We start from the raw sequence: 19536 nt of genomic DNA, 5'->3' as shown, positions 1-19536 counted from the left end.
ATAGGTTTTGAAATAGAGTTTTGAAAGTAAGACTTGAGATATTGAAATTGGTGTTATATGTGATGCAAGCAAAAAGTCAACAACAACTGCTTACAGCATATAACTATCAGGTAGTGAGAAGTTGACAACTAGTCATATCTCCCTATAGTACATTTTGGGGCTAATTATTTTGGTGAACGGTCATACACCCCGTGCTGCCCCAATATGAAATGGTAAAGAACTATCTAGGATGAAAGCATGTAAAAGGGGTTTGGAACAGGCATGCAATCATGGACAACACGTCCTAAACAAGCAAGACTGAGATATCTATCACGGCCATTGACAACACGTCTTGAACATGCATGACCGTGACATTCTCCCCCACTCAATTGGTTGACGTCCTAATTGATTACATATTCGATTTTTTAATAGTTGATTACATATAATAATTATGATTAATCTCCTAATTGACTGAAATTAAGAATTAGAATCCCAAGCATTATGATTTATCATGGGATTGACAATAAATTGGGTTCCAAGTGGTTTGTTGGGAAGTTGCCATTTTGTCAAGTAATTAACAAATAAAAACAAAGTCATTAAAAAAAAATAATAAAAAAAAATAAGAATTAATGTCCAAAATATGGTTCCATTTTTCAAAATAATTCCTTCTTATTGGCTCCACATATTTAAGTGATGTCTACTCATCTTATCGTTAATTCCCCATATTTAATGCCAATTAATTTGCCATACTTTTCAAAATATACTAATTAATTTTTAAAATTCCCACAACATTTAACAAATCCGACCTTAGCTCAGTTGGTAGAGCGGAGGACTGTAGTGGGCAATCCAACAGTATAATCCTTAGGTCGCTGGTTCGAATCCGGCAGGTCGGAGTTTTTTATTTTTATTTTTATTTTTTACTTTTTCCCTTCCACCCATCAAAGCATAGAAAAAGCCCAGCCCAATGCCACACAAACACAACCAATAACCCAAGTTTTCAAGAGTCCAAAATTGTCTACTTGGTTCAGCTGAAATTAGAATGTTATTTCTAAAATTGAATGAGTCCGTGAACTGACCACGACTGACACCGCCCACTAACACTCCGACAATGACACCGTTGTGTAATTCAAAGCTCTGACACTCCTCGGCTGTCTCTCTTTTAAATATCCACCACCACCCTCCCTCTCCCTCCTTTATTTATTGCATTTTCCACCTTTTTCCACCCTTTTTCCTTTAAAATAATAAATAAACAAATAAAAAATTATATTATTTTTTTGTATAAAATCAAAAAAGTTATTTGTTTGCATTATTTCGGTATTTTACAAAGCCGCGCCCATCCTTGTTTTATTGGGCTTCCATTAATATTTTCACGAGGGGAAGAAGAGAATCCCTGCCATTATATTTGCTTGATTACCCTAACCAATCCTATGCCACCACGTTGATTCTCACCTCTCTTCCTGATTGGATGGATATTACACCAGCTGGGTTCGAACCCCACAATAAACAATAAAATACACTATTCATCACTCGTCTGCCAGTTTCATACTATCTCCAGCTGTCTTCCACCTTCATTATGCTCAACTACATCCACGTAGGAACCATGGTTTTCTTTAGTGGGGACCACTAATTGATTACGTGGCGTTATATTATTGGTTCGAAATCCTTGATCGTCTATATGACCTATCCAGCTTGTCCGAAAGGGCACGAAGCACCTGCCAAGTGGCGTCGCCTTCTTGTACCTGATTATGGAACAGCAGGGCCCGCCGATTCCTTGGGTCCCACAAGTTCTTTTGGATAGTAGTAAGGTTGGAAGCTGCCACGTGTTCGAGAATCGTCCCCAATTTACCGATATCCTTCTCTGCCACGGTTATGGATATCTCCGGCCAATTCACCGCCGAAGGAAATGGCAACCGGATACCATCTGCTATTATTACCGGCACGCAGCCCAAGGCTACGGACTCAACCAGCCTGGGACTCCATGGGGCCCACCCCAATGGGCATAAACAAAAAACCGACCGTACGATCTCTGACTGGTAACCGGCAAATCTGTGCCTCTGCAGGTAAAATCTCCGGTCGGTGTTGAATTTTCGCCAAATCATCGTCCGCACCTTCCTAAAACCCAATACCCATAAACACCCACATGAGATAAATAGAAATTAACCTCGGGAAATGTGTTTAATCAAGGATAAAGGTGAAAATTATTTACTTGCTGTAAAATCGTCCGCTGACATTTTTTGGATTCACCTCCATTTTACCTCTGAAGAACGCGAAAATGTCTCTCCGGCCAGTTACCGGTGACTTCTTAAGAGTGTCCTGTACGGAATCCGGCGAAATGTACGGCGGAATGACGATATGTTCAACATCTTGACATGGGTGTTTGTAGTTTACGCCAAATGTCTGTAATATAATCGAGTTCTTCAAGAACAATGGTACTCCATCAGCTATGGCTACATCCTCCTGAAAACAAATCCTTAAAATTAAAAGAATGTGGAAATAAATTTTATTTTCTTGATATGGGTTTGCTTAATTCCTTACCATAGTATGGAAACAAGAGGCGAAATCATGTGATGCAACAAAAACATGGTCGGAGCCATTGGTGCGATTCCAAAAGAGATAATGGGAGGAAATGAGGGCTACGGCGGAGGCAATGAGCGAACGGGCATGACCAATGGCGGGGAAGCCATTAATGGTGCTGAAGTTACAAGAAACATAAACAGGGACGAAGAAGAAATCCGCTTCAAGTGGATCAAATGTCCGGTAATCACTGTTCAACAGGGCTCTATGAATGGCTACCTCCGAAGCAAACAAGTGGTTCGAACACCGCTCATTTGAAAGCCACTCCACATTGTATTTCGGCGGCAAATCGTACACGAAAACCCTCATCTCTTTCAATTGGCCATTGGAGGACTCGACGAGGGCTCGAGAAACATGGGTTTTGGTCATCGGAGCTGCGGTTCCATGGGACTCATGGCTATGGCTATGGCTATGGCTAATGTAATAAGAAGTAGAAAAGTAAATCGACAGAGAAACCCAGAGAACCCATTTGTAATATCTAATGAAGAAGCTCTTTTCTTGAGCTCTGCCATTTTTGTGATGAGAGAGCTTCATTTTGACATAGAACCCCCGCCGCCTAGGGAATGCTTTAGATTCCGCCATTTCATTTAATATCAACGCCCAACGATTCTAGTTGGGGCGGAGCTTTCAGTTTCTGGTCTGCGGTGAAGTAGAAGCAAAGGAAGAAGGGTTAGGTGGGGTTTCGTTTTTGGATAACAAAAGAACAACGGCGCCGGCGACGACGACGGCGACGGCGGCGAGGGAAAGAGAAAATTAAGTTTCTTTTGTCTGTCTGAAGCAGAGTAGAAATCGCCGGAGACGACGGGTCCACTGTTTTCTAAGATTTTAATGACACAAAGACGGAAATACCCTCGTGAACTTCGTTATAAGCTTGCCTGGAGGGTGTACTTTTTAGTCAAAATGCAAGGGTTTTGTTATAATCCAATAAGCAGATCTTGGACATGCATTTAATCAATAAAGCTCTTTTTAGGTCCGCTTTTCCCGAGAAACAAACAGCTTTGTTCAGTTTAATTTAACAATTATTTATTTATTTATTTTCCATTTGAATCGAAGAAATTAAAAAAATAATAAAAGGGCCAATAAAACGTACGCCCGCGATGAAAAGGTTCAACATGAAAGAAAATAATTGTAATTTAAAATTCCAATAAAGTAAGCTCGAGCCCACCGCCCGTAGATATGATCTGTTACGTATCACCGTTGGCCTCACACTTTTAAAACACATCTATTAAGGAGGTGTTTTTTCTCCTAATCAATGTGTAATCTTACAATCCCCATTTGAGGACCAACATAGACACATCACTCGTGATCTATCTCTAGTACCATTTATAACCGTTTAAATACAATGCTAATAGATATTGTCCACTTTAGAGCGTTACGTATCACTGTTAGTCTTACAGTTTTAAAACGCTTATTATTATTATTATTATTTTAATTTAATGTATGAATAGAAATGTGTGGGTAGATTGAATGTGATCATTCCTAATTTGATTGTTTTGCAATCGAAGTCACGTGCACGGCAAGGCAAAGCTGCAAGAAATCACATGCTCACCCTTTCATATTCCACCACCTTCCTCTTTCTCTCTCTCTTAAATTTTTCCCATTTTATTTCGAGTTATGGTAAAAAAATAAAAAGTAAAAATAAATTAACCCCTTTTGGTTTTGGATGAAATAGTCCTTTTCAAAAAGACAGTATTGTTTTTTTTTAACCTTTTAACTGAGTTTTAAAGTTACTTTTTATAAACAATTATGCTGAGTTGGATTTTAGAACTAAAGATTTAAAATAAAATTAAAAAAGAAATAAATCTCGATAATTATTTATTATATTAGATGAATAGCCAAATATTCATTAATTTCGATTAAAACCCAATTAAAAATCAATAATAATTCTGAATTAAAAAAGAAACAAAGTCGCCTTTATTTTTGCACCAAACTCAAATTTAATTCATGCCTAATTCCACTCTAATATATTAGTTTGAGTGGGTCCCACAATCCACGTGTCTTAATTAATTTCTAATAACACCAAATTTATTTCCCTTCCATATTTTTAATAAATATTATTCGACCACAAATCAACGATCATTTTCGTCATAATTAATTCCCCAAAACGACGTCGTACTGATAAGTTGCATTTAAGATTAAGAAAATCAATGTGAAATTATTTTTTTTCATTATTTTCATACATAAATAAAAATATAGATGGTTCATTAAGAAATGGTCAATTATGGAACAGGAAACCAATTATATATAAAGGGTACTCGTAAGGGACTATTAATAAAAATAAATAATAAAAATGTTATGAATTACGACTCTCCACAACGGTACGATAAGCTCTCATGACTTTACTTTGAGCCTAAGCTTTTATGGCTTTGCTTTGAGTTTACCCAAAAGACCTCATATCAATGGAGATAATATTCCTCACTTATAAACCCATGATCTTCCACTAAATTAACCAACGTGAGACTCACTCCCAATAATTCTCAACAAAAATTGGACACGTTAAATAGTCTACGACAATACGACAAGGTAATATAAATGACGTGCATTTAAATATATGCGGGTATAAGTCAATAATATGAGGACCATAGGGAAAGATTATGGGGTTGCCATACCCTACAAATTTGAAAGAAAACAGAAAAAGGGACAGACTTTGAGGTCCAGTTGTTCTGTTTTGTCAAGGATTCTAAAACAAAAAAGACGAACTGTCCCTTAAGAAAAACAAAATGTAGGACCTGCCCTCCCCAAGCTAAGAACAATTCTAACTGAAATGAGAAAGGGATAAAAGAAAAAAGGGACCCTTACAATGGAGGGCATATGAGATGAACTGGAAAGTTTCGAACATTTTTGAGGCACCGACCCTACAATATACAATCGTGAGCTGTCCAAGCACATGGACGTTAGAATGAGAGATCGTGTTTAGGTCTTAAGGGCCCGAGATTTGGCTAACCATGTTGAGCATAACTCTTTTGCGTAAAAGATTCACATTTTTAGCAACACCAACTGTTTTGCTCATCATTGCTTGTAATAGAATAGGATAATTAATACAATAAAATAGTTTAATGAATAAATTTTAATAATAATTTTAAAATTAAATAGGGGAGAGTTAGAAAATATAACACCATATTTTCATAGTGGTTCGTTAAATTCGACCTACTCACTATACAAGCGCCTCTTCAGAACTTGAATAAGTCTATGAGTCAGTGATATATTTAAAAAATGAATCTACAATCTAAATATCGATGTCAATTATTATTAAACTATGTTTAGATTGACAATACAAATTATTTTTAATTTCAGATCTACCTCAATCTATATATATATATTTTGAAGGACATGACAAATTATTTTATGGGATTATTCTTTAAAAAAGAAGGGAAAAAGAAAAGAAATAGACGCGTAAAGGCTAAGAAGGGTACAACAAACTTAAAGAAGCATGAAACCAATCATTAATGGCTTTATGGTAATCCTGCATCATACACGTGGCAGATTTATATAATTTCAAAAATTAGAAAATATATTAAAAAAAGAAATTGGGAATTACCGAGCTCGGCCCATTTGAACGTGATCTGTTTCATAAAGCCCAAAATGCTAATTACACGGCCCATTTAAACGGCCCAAAATAAAGCCCACAATATAATTGGGCTCGGGTTGAACGGCCCAGGTAAGCGAAAGAGTCCGGAGTTGAGCCCAGGTTTAGCACATTGCATCAATGAAACCGTGTGGGGTCCATTTTGAATAGGTGGAAATGAAAGGGATGTTAGTGAATGGAGCCCACGCGGTTGCAATAAAGTTCGGCATCTCTATGATGGTCTTAGGGTTCCAAGCGGCTCAACTTTAAGACCCCTTCCGACCCCACCACCCTTGGACTTTCCAGCCTAACTTTCCCGTCCATTCCAGTAGATATTGTCTTCTTTAAGCTTTTTATTATGAGTTTTCGATATTAAAATACGTCTGTTAAGAGATGTTTCCATACTCATGTAAAGAATGTTCTCCTCCTCAACCGACACTAACACAGAAATATTTAAGATGGTCGGAAATAAGGATTAATATTGATTCTTTTATTTTTGCTTTTAAAAGGGGGTTTCAACATTCAACAATCCCGAAAGACTCATAAATTCCTTCTTTAGTAGTTTGGATTCACATTCGGGGTCCTTTTTTAAAAAATATATTTAATAAATAATATTGTAAAGAAATTAAAATGGGATGAAATTATGTCTCATCTTTGGGCATTGTTTTAATTTAATTTGGTACTAAATTATGGTTAATAGGTACCATAATTAATGATTATGTTGGAAAATCCCATCACTTGTAAACCAAGCCAACGCTTCTTTTTTTTTAAAAAAAATTAATTATTAAATTTATGGATATAATAATAATAATTTAATGGAATATTCGAAGATCTTATTTTTTTTCAAACTAAAGATTGTTTGATAACAACTCAACTAAAAATATTTAAAATAATAATAATATGAATAAAATTATTCAACTATGTTGATTGTCGTGTAATAAAAAGACAAAAAAAATTGAAAAATAGAGAAATAATATGGAAATAATTGAATAATTAAGAAATCAAATTTAATTTTGATGCTTGAATTAGGCAATTGGTAGGGGTTTGCTAGATAGCATAGTGTTGGTTATTAACACATCAAGATAATTACGTTTCTTGATGGGACATAAAGTTGAGGAATCATATATTTTCCATTTTTCACTATTTTTTTTATTTTTTATTTAAAAAAAAAAAACTCGGAATTGAGTACAACTCATGCTCGGTGAGATGACTTTTCTATTACAATCTCTATTTCGAATCTTTCATTCAAAATTTTTGAATACGTAACAAAAATTTCTTACATTTATAATCGAAAATATTATATATATATATATATATATATATATATATATATATAATTATAATATTCTACTTTATTTATTTATTATTCTCGCAATAATATATATTTTAAATATTTTTTTTAAATAATATATAGATTTAAACATAAGAATTAAATTAAATCTAGAGATAATAATCCAGGGTCCCACTTTAATAAACAAAATTATCATTACCGATCTTTTACATATTTGGTTTATGAGGTCTTCGTATCGTAACTATAATTTAAAATTTTGGTAGTTTAATAATGCAACTATATATATTTCTTAATTATTATCTTTTAAAAATAACCAATAATGAAAATCTTTAATTATATATATATATATATATATATATATATATATATATATATATATATATATATATATATATATATTAATTTGAACGTAATTATCAAGGTTTGACTTCCCACTTATGTGTTAAGCTAAGAAAAATAAATATCAAACTAAAACAATAGTTTAGTTTTCTTAAACGATACGAGTCTAAAATAAGATTGTTGAAGTTATTTTTTTTTCGTTTCGTAGTATGTGAGCTCGCAGCTCGCCCCAAACCCTACTCAACTTTTCAGGCCATCTTTAGTTTATGGGCAAATCCCATTCTCTCAGTCGTTCAATAGGGCTCTGGATAAATCCCATTCTCTCAGTCATTCAATAGGGCTCTCTTTAGGGATATGCTTCGACTACTATGAGAGTAGGAGGATTTAGGATTTAGGATTCAAGATTCAGGCTTTTGATGTCTCTCGAGAGAAATATATATATATTAACTAGTTGAACTATGTTAAAAAGACGTTAAATTAGTCAAAAGGGAGTGGGACGGTTTCTGACAGTGTAGACTTTTAAGTAGTTAATTGTAAGAGGTTTGTTGGTGGGAAAGTTTGGCTACCAGCTTCTTTCTCTGACCACTCAAAGTTGCTCTCTTCTTGACTCTTTCTTTCTCGATAAAAGCATATATTATACTGCCATTGACAACGAAAGCCCTAACCTCTCTCTCAATCTTCACTCACTATCCCCATTGCACATGCTATTGCTATGTTTTCCCTAACTCACAAATGGGTGCATTAAATATTATTTCAATTTCTAATTCAACTATGTTCATGATTGCATATTCGAATATAATTTAGTAGATAAAGATAGAAGTGTATATGGGTTGAGTTGTGTCGAAAAAATCGTCGAACTAATTTGAAATTTTGAGTTGATTGGTGATTAGAGAAACCTGATTGAAGTTCATAATCCAATTCAATCCTCAAAATGCACCACTATCAACGGTTATAAATGTCAAACATTCTTAATTTTCGTAATAATACAAACTGACCCAAATTATCTATTTTTCAAAAATTCAACACAACCCATACCGAAAAGATATCTAGTCCAACTCAACTTTTATGGGGTGGGTTGAATAGTCCAATTGATCAGATTCTCAGATTCTTAGATCATTTGAATATCTCTAAATAAAAATAACAGTCGAAGCTATCAATCACGGGTTGAATTGAATATATATTTTACATTGATTTGACACTAAATTTTATTTTAAATTTTTTTGTGGATGGGTAAGTAAGAGGTGAGAGGGAAAGAGAAATAAATTAGGTTAAATGAGACAAAGGAATGGGTGTGCATGGAAGACCGCTGATTTAATGAATTATTCAAAAGGAAAGAAAATTTAAATTTTAAGACCAAATAAAAACAAAAATTCTCTTCAAATTTCAAGAAAATGTTAAACAATCCTTACCTAATTACCTTTCATTTGTTTATTTTATTTAATGCGACTTCCTTTTAAAGTTGCGCATTTTATTTAATGCGACTTCCTTTTAAAGTTGTGCGCATTCATAACCATAAATTTGGTTATTTACGGACTAAATTTATAATTTAACTTTGATGTTAATCTATAATAACCTTTTACACCAAATCCACAACAGGGAGAAGATTTGCCCTTATATTAAATGATACCATATGGTCAAAGTTGAAACTGAAAAATTACTGCATGGAAAGTGAGCTAATGTTAAAATAGGTGGTAAATTACCCAAAAACAAATTACCCTTTTTTTATTTTTATTTTTTATTTTTTGCCTTTTGCTATTATAGAGTAGGATTTTCTTAATTAGAATTTAGAGTACTAATTAAGAAAATTAAAATTAAATAAAAAAAAATTGCATGAGAAAATTCATGGTCTGCAAATTACATGATTCAAAGTGATAAAACCATTAATTGAGAGAAAGAGAGGAATAAAAACAAACCCAGTTTGGATTTATTATGATGGCACGCAGCCCACGTGTGAGAAAATTCAAAGATGAGTTAGGATTAACGTGTTAATTGAGATTAGGAAAAGTAAATTCATCTCTAAACCTGTAATTAGCGAATTGTTCCTTCTGCAACTGTGGGAGTCCGAGACAGGACGATAGGATCATAGGATGTCAGGAATTGGGTTCTGCTACGTTCTTGGCGGTTTCTGCTTTCTTTTCTCTTCACAAAAAGCAACAAATCTGTCAAAAGAAAACAGTGTCAGTTATGGATTTCTTATAAGAACTTCATGTCAGTCTGAAACCGCATTCCTCTCTCTCTCTCTCTCTCTCTCTTTGTTCTTTTTCTCTCTCTGAAGCTTTTGGAGTTCAGTAATGGAGAACCAACGCAGTGCTCTTCTGGGTTGGGCTTACTTTTTCCAAGGAAAGGTAAAGAAACCTTGAATTATTTGCAGAAATTGGCTTCTGGGTTTGTTTCCATTTGTGATTTTCATGGTTGTGATGATGATTTTGCTTCGAAACAGAACATTGAAGAATTGAGGCATTCGCTTTTTTGTGCGACTCTGGAGCTGGAACAGACGAGAGTTGCAGTTCAAGAGGAGCTGAGAAAAAGAGATGAACAGTTGATTCATCTGAAAGATCTTTTTAGCAGAGCCATTAGAGAGAGAGATGAAGCCAATGAAAAGTTTCAGAAACTATTCATTGAGAAGTTTTTACTTCACCAACGAACAGATCCACATTCAGGAGTTTCCAGCATTGAAGATGAACCAAAGAAAGGTATTGATTCCATCAATGGCTTCACTTCGTCTGATTGTGAAGAAAGCATTGTCTCATCTCCTGCTATTGATCCAATTCCGCCGCCACAGTTCCCTCCAGCTCTGCCCACTGCGGTGGACTTGGTTACAGAGAAGCCATTGCCTGAAAAAGGCAAGCTATTGGAAGCAGTGATGAAAGCAGGTCCTCTGCTTCAGACACTGCTTGTAGCTGGACCTCTGCCTGAGTGGAGACATCCACCACCACCACTTGAATCGTTTGAAATTCCTCCGGTGACAATTCCTTCGACGCCTCCGCCACAGATGCTCCGAGATTCTCTAGGCACCTTCAATGGCAGCAGCCAGATTTCCAACTGTGGAAGCAGGAAAAGGGCTTTCTTGGAAGGCTCTGATTCTCCAACAGAGACGAAGTCTCAAAGGCTTGCTCCCTGCTGACCACAACAGAAACAAAGAGCAGCAAAAACATAATCATAGTCTAATATTAGTAAAGAGCTAATGAGGATGAAAAGAGAATTGGGTTAGTGGCTGAATTTAGTGCTTGTACAGAGGTTTGTGTTATAGGTAAGAAACTCTCTCCTTCTACGTTCGAGGCATCTGCAACAGAAGTCTCCCTCTACCCTCTACCCTCCCCCTGCTGTCATCACTTTGACTCAGTGAAGTCTTTCTTTTTCATACTCCGTCTGAGAAACGGGGTCAAATTTTTCCAGAATTGTTTTAGCCATGTAAGTTGCAATTCCAATTCTGAGATTTCTCGTGTCTGATTACTTGTCTGAGATTACACAGCAAAAACACAACTTACAAAACCATTAACCCCACAACGCAAAGAAAAACCATAAAAACATGTGTTCATATCTAATATCTGAGTTTCTATAACTTTGGGAAAGGATGGGGACAGTCCGGTATGATCAAAGAAGCTACGACTGACCTGGTTCTTCGCTTTCTTGTTCTTGCCCAGCTAAAATCTGGGGGAAAATCTCATGTTTTAAGTACCAATAGGAGTTTCATTCATAACAGTCATCAGATAATATGCAGAACCATACCAACCCTTAAAAATTGCATAAGCATTACCAAATGAGGACAAGGAGATCAAAGTTTCCTAGAAATCTCTGCTAGTTGACCAAAAATAGCTATAGAAGACGAAGCAAACAGGCCATTTTCCACATAACCTCATGTGATTGCGCGGGCTGTCTCTGCCCCCGTCAACAGGGAAGACTATACAGTATTACACAGCTTGGCCACTTGTCATGACTGCTTTGATCAAACAATCATACGGAACAAGGCTTATGGATGTTGTGTTCTCTTCATTTGGACAGATCTTCTCAAGCCAAAGTCCAGGCTCATCATGGAATGGCCTACTAAAATCCATAGATAAACTTGCGATGATTATTACAAGCATATCATATGGAGCTTAATACTCTTCTATTTGCAATACCAGTGTCCCCTAGAAAGCAACATAATGTACAATTATAACGATAAAAGGTGACACGAGAAACAGCTCATGTAATATCCAAAAATTTGTAATGTATTACAAGTGTCGAGATAGAAGAAACGCAAAAATTGATTTCACATTTTTGTCTACATTGTTAAGGGTGATTTGAGAACATATGTGGGCCCATGAAACTCTTGGCTCAACAGCAGGAAAACATTTTATGCATTGCAAGGAATATAGAAATCAGTTAAAATCTGATCGGTTGAACCTGAAACATACCCCCCAAGGCCAAGCAGACACGACACGTGCCATGGCGCCATGACCAGACATGGTAATTTGCCAATAATTATCTGTTCGAAAATCAAGAGAGCAACACGTTTCGAAAGAATTAAAACTTCAGTCCTCAGTCTTCATCATTGTCATCTTGATTGTTTTGGTGGTTGAGTTTCTGAGCATTATACATGTCGGCAACCTAATTTTTAAAAGGAATGTATGCAGATAGTTAGAAGTTTTACAAGAACAGTATGAGAAAACCATGGAACTAGAGCATATACTCCTAGAGGTTGAAAGAGTTATAGATGTTTTAAATATTAGGGATACGTCAGTTTTCCCTTTATACTTCTTATGTGCCATTTCCTCCCACTAATTCCATGCATGCACCCAGAAAACCTTTCAGACAATGTGGTTATGCAATAATATTCACCTGCTCAGACAATGTGGCCTCCTCTGGAGTTTTGTCTTTCCTTACACGAACAAGACGTGGAAACCGAAGAGAAATTCCCTTTAAACAAAAAATCATGAATGATTAGAAAAAAGAAGGAACTACAGAAAGAATTAAAGAATAATGATGGAGAAAATTAAAAAGAGAAACTTGCACACAGATACAACCTTGTTGGAATCCACGATGCCGACTCCTGCACGATGAACTGGGCTGATAGTCAAGTCTGCCGCTTTAACCTCCCAAACCTGAAAGAGGATCATTAGGAAAGGATGAATAAGAAGAGAACTCCAGTGGCATTCAACTTGCAATGTGAGTCTAAACTGAATCTGTTGATTTCGAAATATCTTTCAAAGCCTTTTCTTTCATGTTATTTTCAACAAATACCTTAAATTCACAACAGATACAATACCAAAAAAGAGGGGGTGTAAAAGCTCACGCCACCCTTAAATACTACCGTTGAAGGGGAATGAGCTTACAAAACAAACATACAGCAAGGAGAGGAAAAGAGGCATCAGGAGTAACAAAAGACAGCATAAATGAGATTTCAGGGAAAAAGTCATAACTTTACCTCAGTAGGTTCAAACCAAACATCTGGATTGATTGTATCTCCATACCGATAATATGACTGAAATTAACAAGAAAATGTTGAATTAAAAATTAGAATCATACAGGGAACCTTATTGCTCACATATAATAGGAATTAGACGACAGACCTTTGGTTCTGGAATGACTTTAGAACGGAGACTAGCAGAACGTTCCTCAAGCGTTGCTTCAGAAAAACCAGTTCCTACGAGTCATCAAAACTTATTATTAGATAGAAAAAAAAAATTGGACAAGCGCTGACAGTTGCAGTGAGAAAACGAAACTTAAAGCATTCCTTATCCTTACCAATCTTACAAATGCTTTGAAATTCTTCATTGTCATTGTCATAACAGGCAAGGAGAAATGCGCCATAGACACCTAGAAATATGTATGAGGGATAAGAACAACATAACACAAATTCGTATACACATGTGACACGCATACATGCTTGTGCACCTATAGGTTGGATATTACTGGAAGAGAGAGCCATTTGATTTAAACTAATTATTTTAAATAATGGCAATATGCAATTATTGCAACTTATTATTAAAACTACTTTCCAGTTATAGTACCTGTACGCTTCCCACGGCCATGGAAAGCAGCAATTGGTACCAGATCAAGTGAATCCCCTATGCTGCAGTATACAGGCATGGATGGGCATCCATAAAGCTCAGTTGACATTATCATACAACATTTATACAGACTACACGAAGCACTTACTTGTCTATGTAATCCTTCTTCAGTTTTAGCCAGTTAAGTGACCTCTTGGAAGGCTCGTAAGTAGCATCCCGGTTCAATGTTTTGATGATTAAACCCTCACAACTGCAAACAAAGATTAGTTAATAGAACACATAGAATAAATTAGTCATTCAAGAATGTAAGGGAAAACACAATAAGATAAAATGTAAACCTTGTAGACCGGCCAACCAGGAAAAAGTAACACACCTTTGATCAACAGATGCATCAAGGAATTTTTGTATTTCCTCAAGATCGCTTGTTGTTATTGCTGTGGCAAATTGAAAATATCCAGCTTCTTCAATAAATGAATCATAGAGATGCTGCAAAGTACAGAACCTGAGTTATGAATGGCACAGCCATTTGCAGACACCAAAAGAAAGCATGTTAAAGAACAGCATATCGGTTGAAGGAAAAAGGAATATCTCATGGCCAAGTTGCAATACATTTGGACCGCAATATTGCAATCTTAGACAAGGGAAAACATCTTTATAAGAGAGAACAACAAGGATCCATCAGTCTACTCAGTTAATCGATTTCTTCATGCTCCAAAAGCATTCTTCCAAACAAAGATAATTTTGAACGCTAAAACTATGAGGCAGAGTGAATTGGTGAAAGTTCCACGTCACAGGAAACAGTACTTACAATAAGTCGTAAAAAATGACCTTAATATACTTGATATAAAAAACATAAATAAATAGCATAAACTGGCTAAAAAAACACAACCTGAAATGTTGGTAATCATCAATGAAAATTGTGCAGCACACATGCATGCACACACGAGAAGGAAGGAACGTGAGAGAGAAAACAGTAAAAAACACCAATAAAAGTTGTAGAGCAAGCACACACACACAAGAAGGAAGGAGAGAGTATGAAACTGACAAAAGCAGGGAAAATTTTCTACCTCTCGACGAACACTAAGTTCTTTCTGAATAAGTGGTTGACCATCAAGATACAGTAAATCAAAAGCAAATACACACACTTCAACCTTAATATCGCTCACGGCCACGTTCTTGCGAGCTCGTGTACTCAGAATCTGTCGCAAAGTTCAGCAGTCAGTGTTACTTCGGCCGTGACTCTAGATGGTAAAGATAATGACAAGAGAATAATATGATAGGAAGATGATGTCTAATAAAAGTAGTTTTAAAACAGCCCTCAAAAGAAAAGTTTGAGATGGGTAGTTCTGGTGGAACTTAAGGTGAAAACCAAAAAGGAAAAAATCGTAGGTTCCTAGAAAAGGAGAATGGTGAATGTGGTTAGAAGTATTTATATTTTAGTAGCAAAGAAAGTGATTTCAGATGTTCTTGCATGGTCGTTTGAATCTTCCAAAGCTCTGGTAGTTTCATGTGAATTTTTTAATCCACTTTTTATGGCATAAAAGCTGCACAAAGATATTAAAAAGCCAAAAGTAGATATTATTACGGAACCAATCCATAAATAAGATTAGAAAGGAAAAAACCATAGACAAACGTATCCTGTCGCATGACAACAACCAGATAACAAATGTACTAAGGTTAATGTACCTGAAAAGGCAAAATCTTCTGTTTTCCACGATCATAAGCAACAAGTTCACAATCCAAAATAAACGATCTTACAGATGGTTTCTTTATCCTGAAAAATGAAGTAGATTAAAAAATTTAATGGAATATTTAAATAATAATAATGAATGCAGAAATAGGTGGCAGGAGGGTCGAGAACAAAGTATTTCAACATATCCAACATGCTGCAACTGAATAAAAATCAATGAAAAACAATACAATGAAGGATGAAATGGAAAAATCACACTGAAAAAAAAAAGTGAAATAGCAACAACCAGGGAACTTTACAGAGTTTCATTCAGCATTTCAAAGGAAATATAATAAGTCTAAATCGTGTTATGCATTGGTCCTAAACTAGAGTCAGACATTGAAGTGAACACTGCCAAGCCACTCTACCTTGATACCGTGAGAACAACATCAGGGAACTTTCCAGTGTTCCGTTCAGCATTTCGACTGTAGATCTCAACTGAACCATCTTCCATGTAATGAATCTGCATAAAGAGAGTGAAGCCATGCCACATGAAATGTGTAAATAGCAGCAGAAACCACATTTATCAAGTTGTTCGTTCAATCACCTGGGCACGTTCCCCATCATATTTGTATTCACAAGTAAATTCCAAACCCTGGAATTTATTTAAGATCTCGGAGACTCCCTTTGTTGGTTTTGCCAACATAGGTCCAATTGGAATTCCCGGTGTAAAGTTGCATGTTTTTGAAAGGTTCCACACACCACCATTAAGAAGCGCAGGGACAAGTTTATCATAAACAGGGAGCACAGAATACACCTGCTTTACAATCTTAGCACCCTGATGCAAACATAACGTTAAAACATTCCAATTCAGAAGAACATCTAAGAGCTCTGAAAATGGCGCTATGAATGTAAACCAGTAAAACCAAGCCGTGTAGACGAAGTTGAAAATGTGATACTTAATTATAATAGCTTAGAGTCTGATAAATAAAATCATAACATTATCCATAGAGATATTGATGAGACAAAAGGATTTGTTCCCACAAACACCGAGTACATGTAGTCACCTCTTCTAGAGGAGATTGAACGTTCGCTGGGGGTGTTGAATGTTTTTCAGCATATACAGCTGCTTGCCCTAATGCAGCTAAAAGAGTCTGCTCAGCAAGTCCAATTCGCAATTTTGTCTGCATGGTATGAAAGAAAATTGACAATATAGAAAAGAACATACAATATTAATTCTAACAAACCCGAGACATAACCTGCAGCAATCTAATCAGATACAAAGGTTCGCAGTCAGTGGCAGCAACAAGCAGTGACTTGATATGGTTCTTTTTCTTCTCCTGACTATCCTTGCCAGATTCCTAGAATAATTCAAAAACGTTGAAAAGGAAATCTTCAACATAAATATGACTTTATCACCACAAATTGTACAGCGCACCATAGACGAAATCCCAGGCCCCACGTTTATATAATCAAAAGAACGCCATAGTATTAGAAATTTTGTAGTAACTCCACTCCTTGATAGTTCACACTCAAACTAACCACAACCTAGTTTACTGGTTATGCAGTAAGCAACTGAAAGCACGAGCCTAACACACCTTAGCGATCAGCCGAAATGAGTCAAATACTTTGGTAATAGTTAAAGCATCAGGCTTTCGCATCATGGATTGTGACGAACGGCTCGCTTTGGCAACAAGACCTAAATCTCCCAATTCCTGTCAAATAAACAAGGGAAGTAAACAACTGAGACATTAATTATAGTATGTTCGTTGCTCAAATAGAACCCAGCGACAAATTCCTAATACACCGGGTATCAATTAATTGTGAAATTCTTGATAATACCCTTGTGCAGCCCACATCCTGAAAACATTTTAGTACTAATGAAAGAAAAAAAAGGGGCCTTTATCATCCATTATTTTGCAATTACAAACTCTGTGAAGCACATTAAAATGAAAATTAAACCAAGACTATGAAAAAACAGATTGTTGTCACAATTTAAAGGATGAGTTCAAAAGGCACCTTACCTTGTACTGTTTTTTAACCTGTGCCTCTGTCCTCCCAAATGCCTCAGAAAGAGCTTTGATAATAGAAGCATCCCCAATACCCAACTCGAGCCCTTCGTGCGCGGGAGCAATCTTATTCGCCAAAAGATACACAGTGGCTACCAAGTCGTCGGGTGTAGTATCCATGACGGTCCTCAACATGTTGCAGACGATATCGGTGATAGTAATCCTACTAGACTCCTCCGAAATCATATCAAACCCCAAACACAGAAACAAAAATGGAACCCGTTCGCCCTCATTCCAACATGCAAATGTTTTCGAGTTGAAATCCTTGGCCTTCTTTTTCAACTCGGGGATAGAGCTCTTCAATTTCGCAGTTCTTTCTTGAACACTAGACGCGCACTTCTTATTCGCAACCGGCCCAATCTTGCCTCCAAAATTCCCACCATCATCCTGACGCAACTTGGTTTCCCCCAAATCTACAGCTTCCTCGGACTTAACCAGATTAGGATATCCATGATTATCCAAAGTTGAGGTTGAACTACCGCACTGCGATTCAACAGGCGGCGTTGACTCCAAAGCCAGGGAAGAGTTAGGTTTCGGAGGAGGGCCTAAAGAATCTAGGGCTTTACGCTTCTTGGGAGAAGAATTTACAGGCTTCTTCTTGGCAGCGGCCCGAGCACCGGACATGAGAGCATCGAAAGCAGAAGGACGAGAAGACATTGCTGAAACAAAATTCTGAAAAATGGGTTTGACAGAGGGAGGTTTGTTGGAGAAGATGAGTTTCTTGAATTGAGGATGAACCAATGTAATGGGGCGTAAACAGTAGCATGAACGCAGAGAAAGCATCAATTGTAGATACTAAAACGAGTATAAACGATTTCAGAGAGAGTAAATGCAGAGAAAACAGAACAAAGCTGCCGGAAGCGAAGAACTGAGAAATGGCGGGAAGGGTTTTGGGTTTTGGGTTATGATCGGACTGTAATTGTTAACTACGATCAACGCCGCGAATTTGATTTTCTTTGAATGATTAATTACCCATTTCAGGTTCAATTTTGATCTCTTCCAACTGTGTCGGAGTTTGAACAACTCGCTTATTCCGGCCTTATCTATACTCTGATGGGAATGATGGGCCGGATTTGGCCCATCCAATACCATAAAATGGGCCGGATTTGGCCCATCAAATAACGTAAATGGGCCGAACTTAATTTCAGGAAATTGGGCTGAAATTAATTTCGCTTAGACACCCAACAACATATGAAGCCCAATTAATGACCAATTTTGCGATTAAAATAGCTTTGAAATAAAAATTGAATAATAAAACGATTTAGTTTTTAAAAATTAAAATAAAAATTGAATTTAGTAAAATTGGAATAAATATAAAAAATAAAAGAATTAAGATTTAAATTAATAAAATTTAAAAATTAAAATTAGTAACATTTTCATGAATACGTCTGAATCTAAAAGGCATCATATCAATTGAGAGAATATTCATGGATTATGAAACTATAATTATTGGAGGGAGGGACTTTATTTTTATTGAAAAAGCATAATTTTTTTTTTTTTAATTTATAAATTTGCCTTGGATTTACGAAGAAATAAATAATTTTTAAAAAAAGAAAAAAAATGCTAATTAAAGGCTAGAAGAGTATGGTACAGCAGCATAAAGCTATATATTCAAACAAAAACTGGTCCATTACACACTGTCCGTTATTTAAAGGGCATAGTCAACTGTCCTACAAAATTCTGGACCCTGATTAACGTGCAGGTATCCCTTCCACGACCTATTTTTTATGGACTTTTACCTAATAGACGAAATTAAATAAGGCCCCCTACTTTTTTTGTTTTGTTTTTTTTCTTTTCTCAATTGTTTTATTAAATATAAATATCTGTATTTAAGTATAAATGATTTTTTTAAATAAAACCAATATTATATATATATATATATATATATATATATATATATATATCGATTTGGGGTTAAAGTTGATTATAAAAAAAAAAACTAAAAATTTTGTTCGGGTGGTGAGTTGACATATTTTTGTCTGACAATTCAAAATAAAATTACAGCTTAACCTAACGTTACCATACTTTTAAAATACTAAAAATATTTAATATTTATA

The 19536-nt window shown here is 35.8% G+C and overlaps 3 protein-coding genes and 1 non-coding gene across 4 annotated transcripts; 2 read left to right on the top strand and 2 right to left on the bottom strand.

The window, feature by feature from the left end:
* The first annotated feature begins 780 nt into the window (after window positions 1-780).
* Window positions 781-872, top strand: TRNAY-GUA (transfer RNA tyrosine (anticodon GUA)). Its single transcript is given in 2 exon segments — window positions 781-817; window positions 837-872. It is a non-coding gene; the product is annotated as a tRNA-Tyr (tRNA).
* A 353-nt stretch (window positions 873-1225) lies between these two features.
* LOC111776713 (putative glucuronoxylan glucuronosyltransferase IRX7) lies at window positions 1226-3422 on the bottom strand. The gene is made up of 3 exons (XM_023656034.2): window positions 2515-3422; window positions 2186-2436; window positions 1226-2091 (listed from the first exon to the last, which is right to left on the bottom strand). Exons 1-3 carry the CDS (start codon window positions 3133-3135, stop codon window positions 1626-1628), a joined length of 1338 nt encoding a protein of 445 aa, XP_023511802.2. The 5' UTR covers window positions 3136-3422; the 3' UTR covers window positions 1226-1625.
* Window positions 3423-9650: 6228 nt separating this feature from the next.
* Window positions 9651-18482, bottom strand: LIG1 (DNA ligase 1). Its single transcript, XM_023656781.2, has 18 exons — window positions 17435-18482; window positions 17009-17125; window positions 16670-16771; window positions 16478-16594; window positions 16018-16248; window positions 15839-15933; window positions 15428-15515; window positions 14809-14940; window positions 14115-14227; window positions 13890-13991; window positions 13742-13803; window positions 13476-13547; window positions 13301-13374; window positions 13156-13212; window positions 12755-12832; window positions 12570-12647; window positions 10104-12338; window positions 9651-9907 (listed from the first exon to the last, which is right to left on the bottom strand). The coding sequence occupies exons 1-17, from the start codon at window positions 18260-18262 to the stop codon at window positions 12270-12272; spliced, it is 2415 nt and encodes an 804-aa protein (XP_023512549.2). The 5' UTR covers window positions 18263-18482; the 3' UTR covers window positions 9651-9907; window positions 10104-12269.
* Window positions 9956-11195, top strand: LOC111777259 (uncharacterized). Its single transcript, XM_023656782.2, has 2 exons — window positions 9956-10093; window positions 10189-11195. Exons 1-2 carry the CDS (start codon window positions 10040-10042, stop codon window positions 10870-10872), a joined length of 738 nt encoding a protein of 245 aa, XP_023512550.2. The 5' UTR covers window positions 9956-10039; the 3' UTR covers window positions 10873-11195.
* Window positions 18483-19536: the final 1054 nt, after the last annotated feature.

Source organism: Cucurbita pepo, chromosome 16 (assembly GCF_057944985.1).
Source record: "Cucurbita pepo subsp. pepo isolate OVF chromosome 16, ASM5794498v1, whole genome shotgun sequence".
Lineage (NCBI taxonomy): Eukaryota > Viridiplantae > Streptophyta > Magnoliopsida > Cucurbitales > Cucurbitaceae > Cucurbita > Cucurbita pepo.
This window is presented reverse-complemented; position numbering and strand designations above follow the sequence as displayed.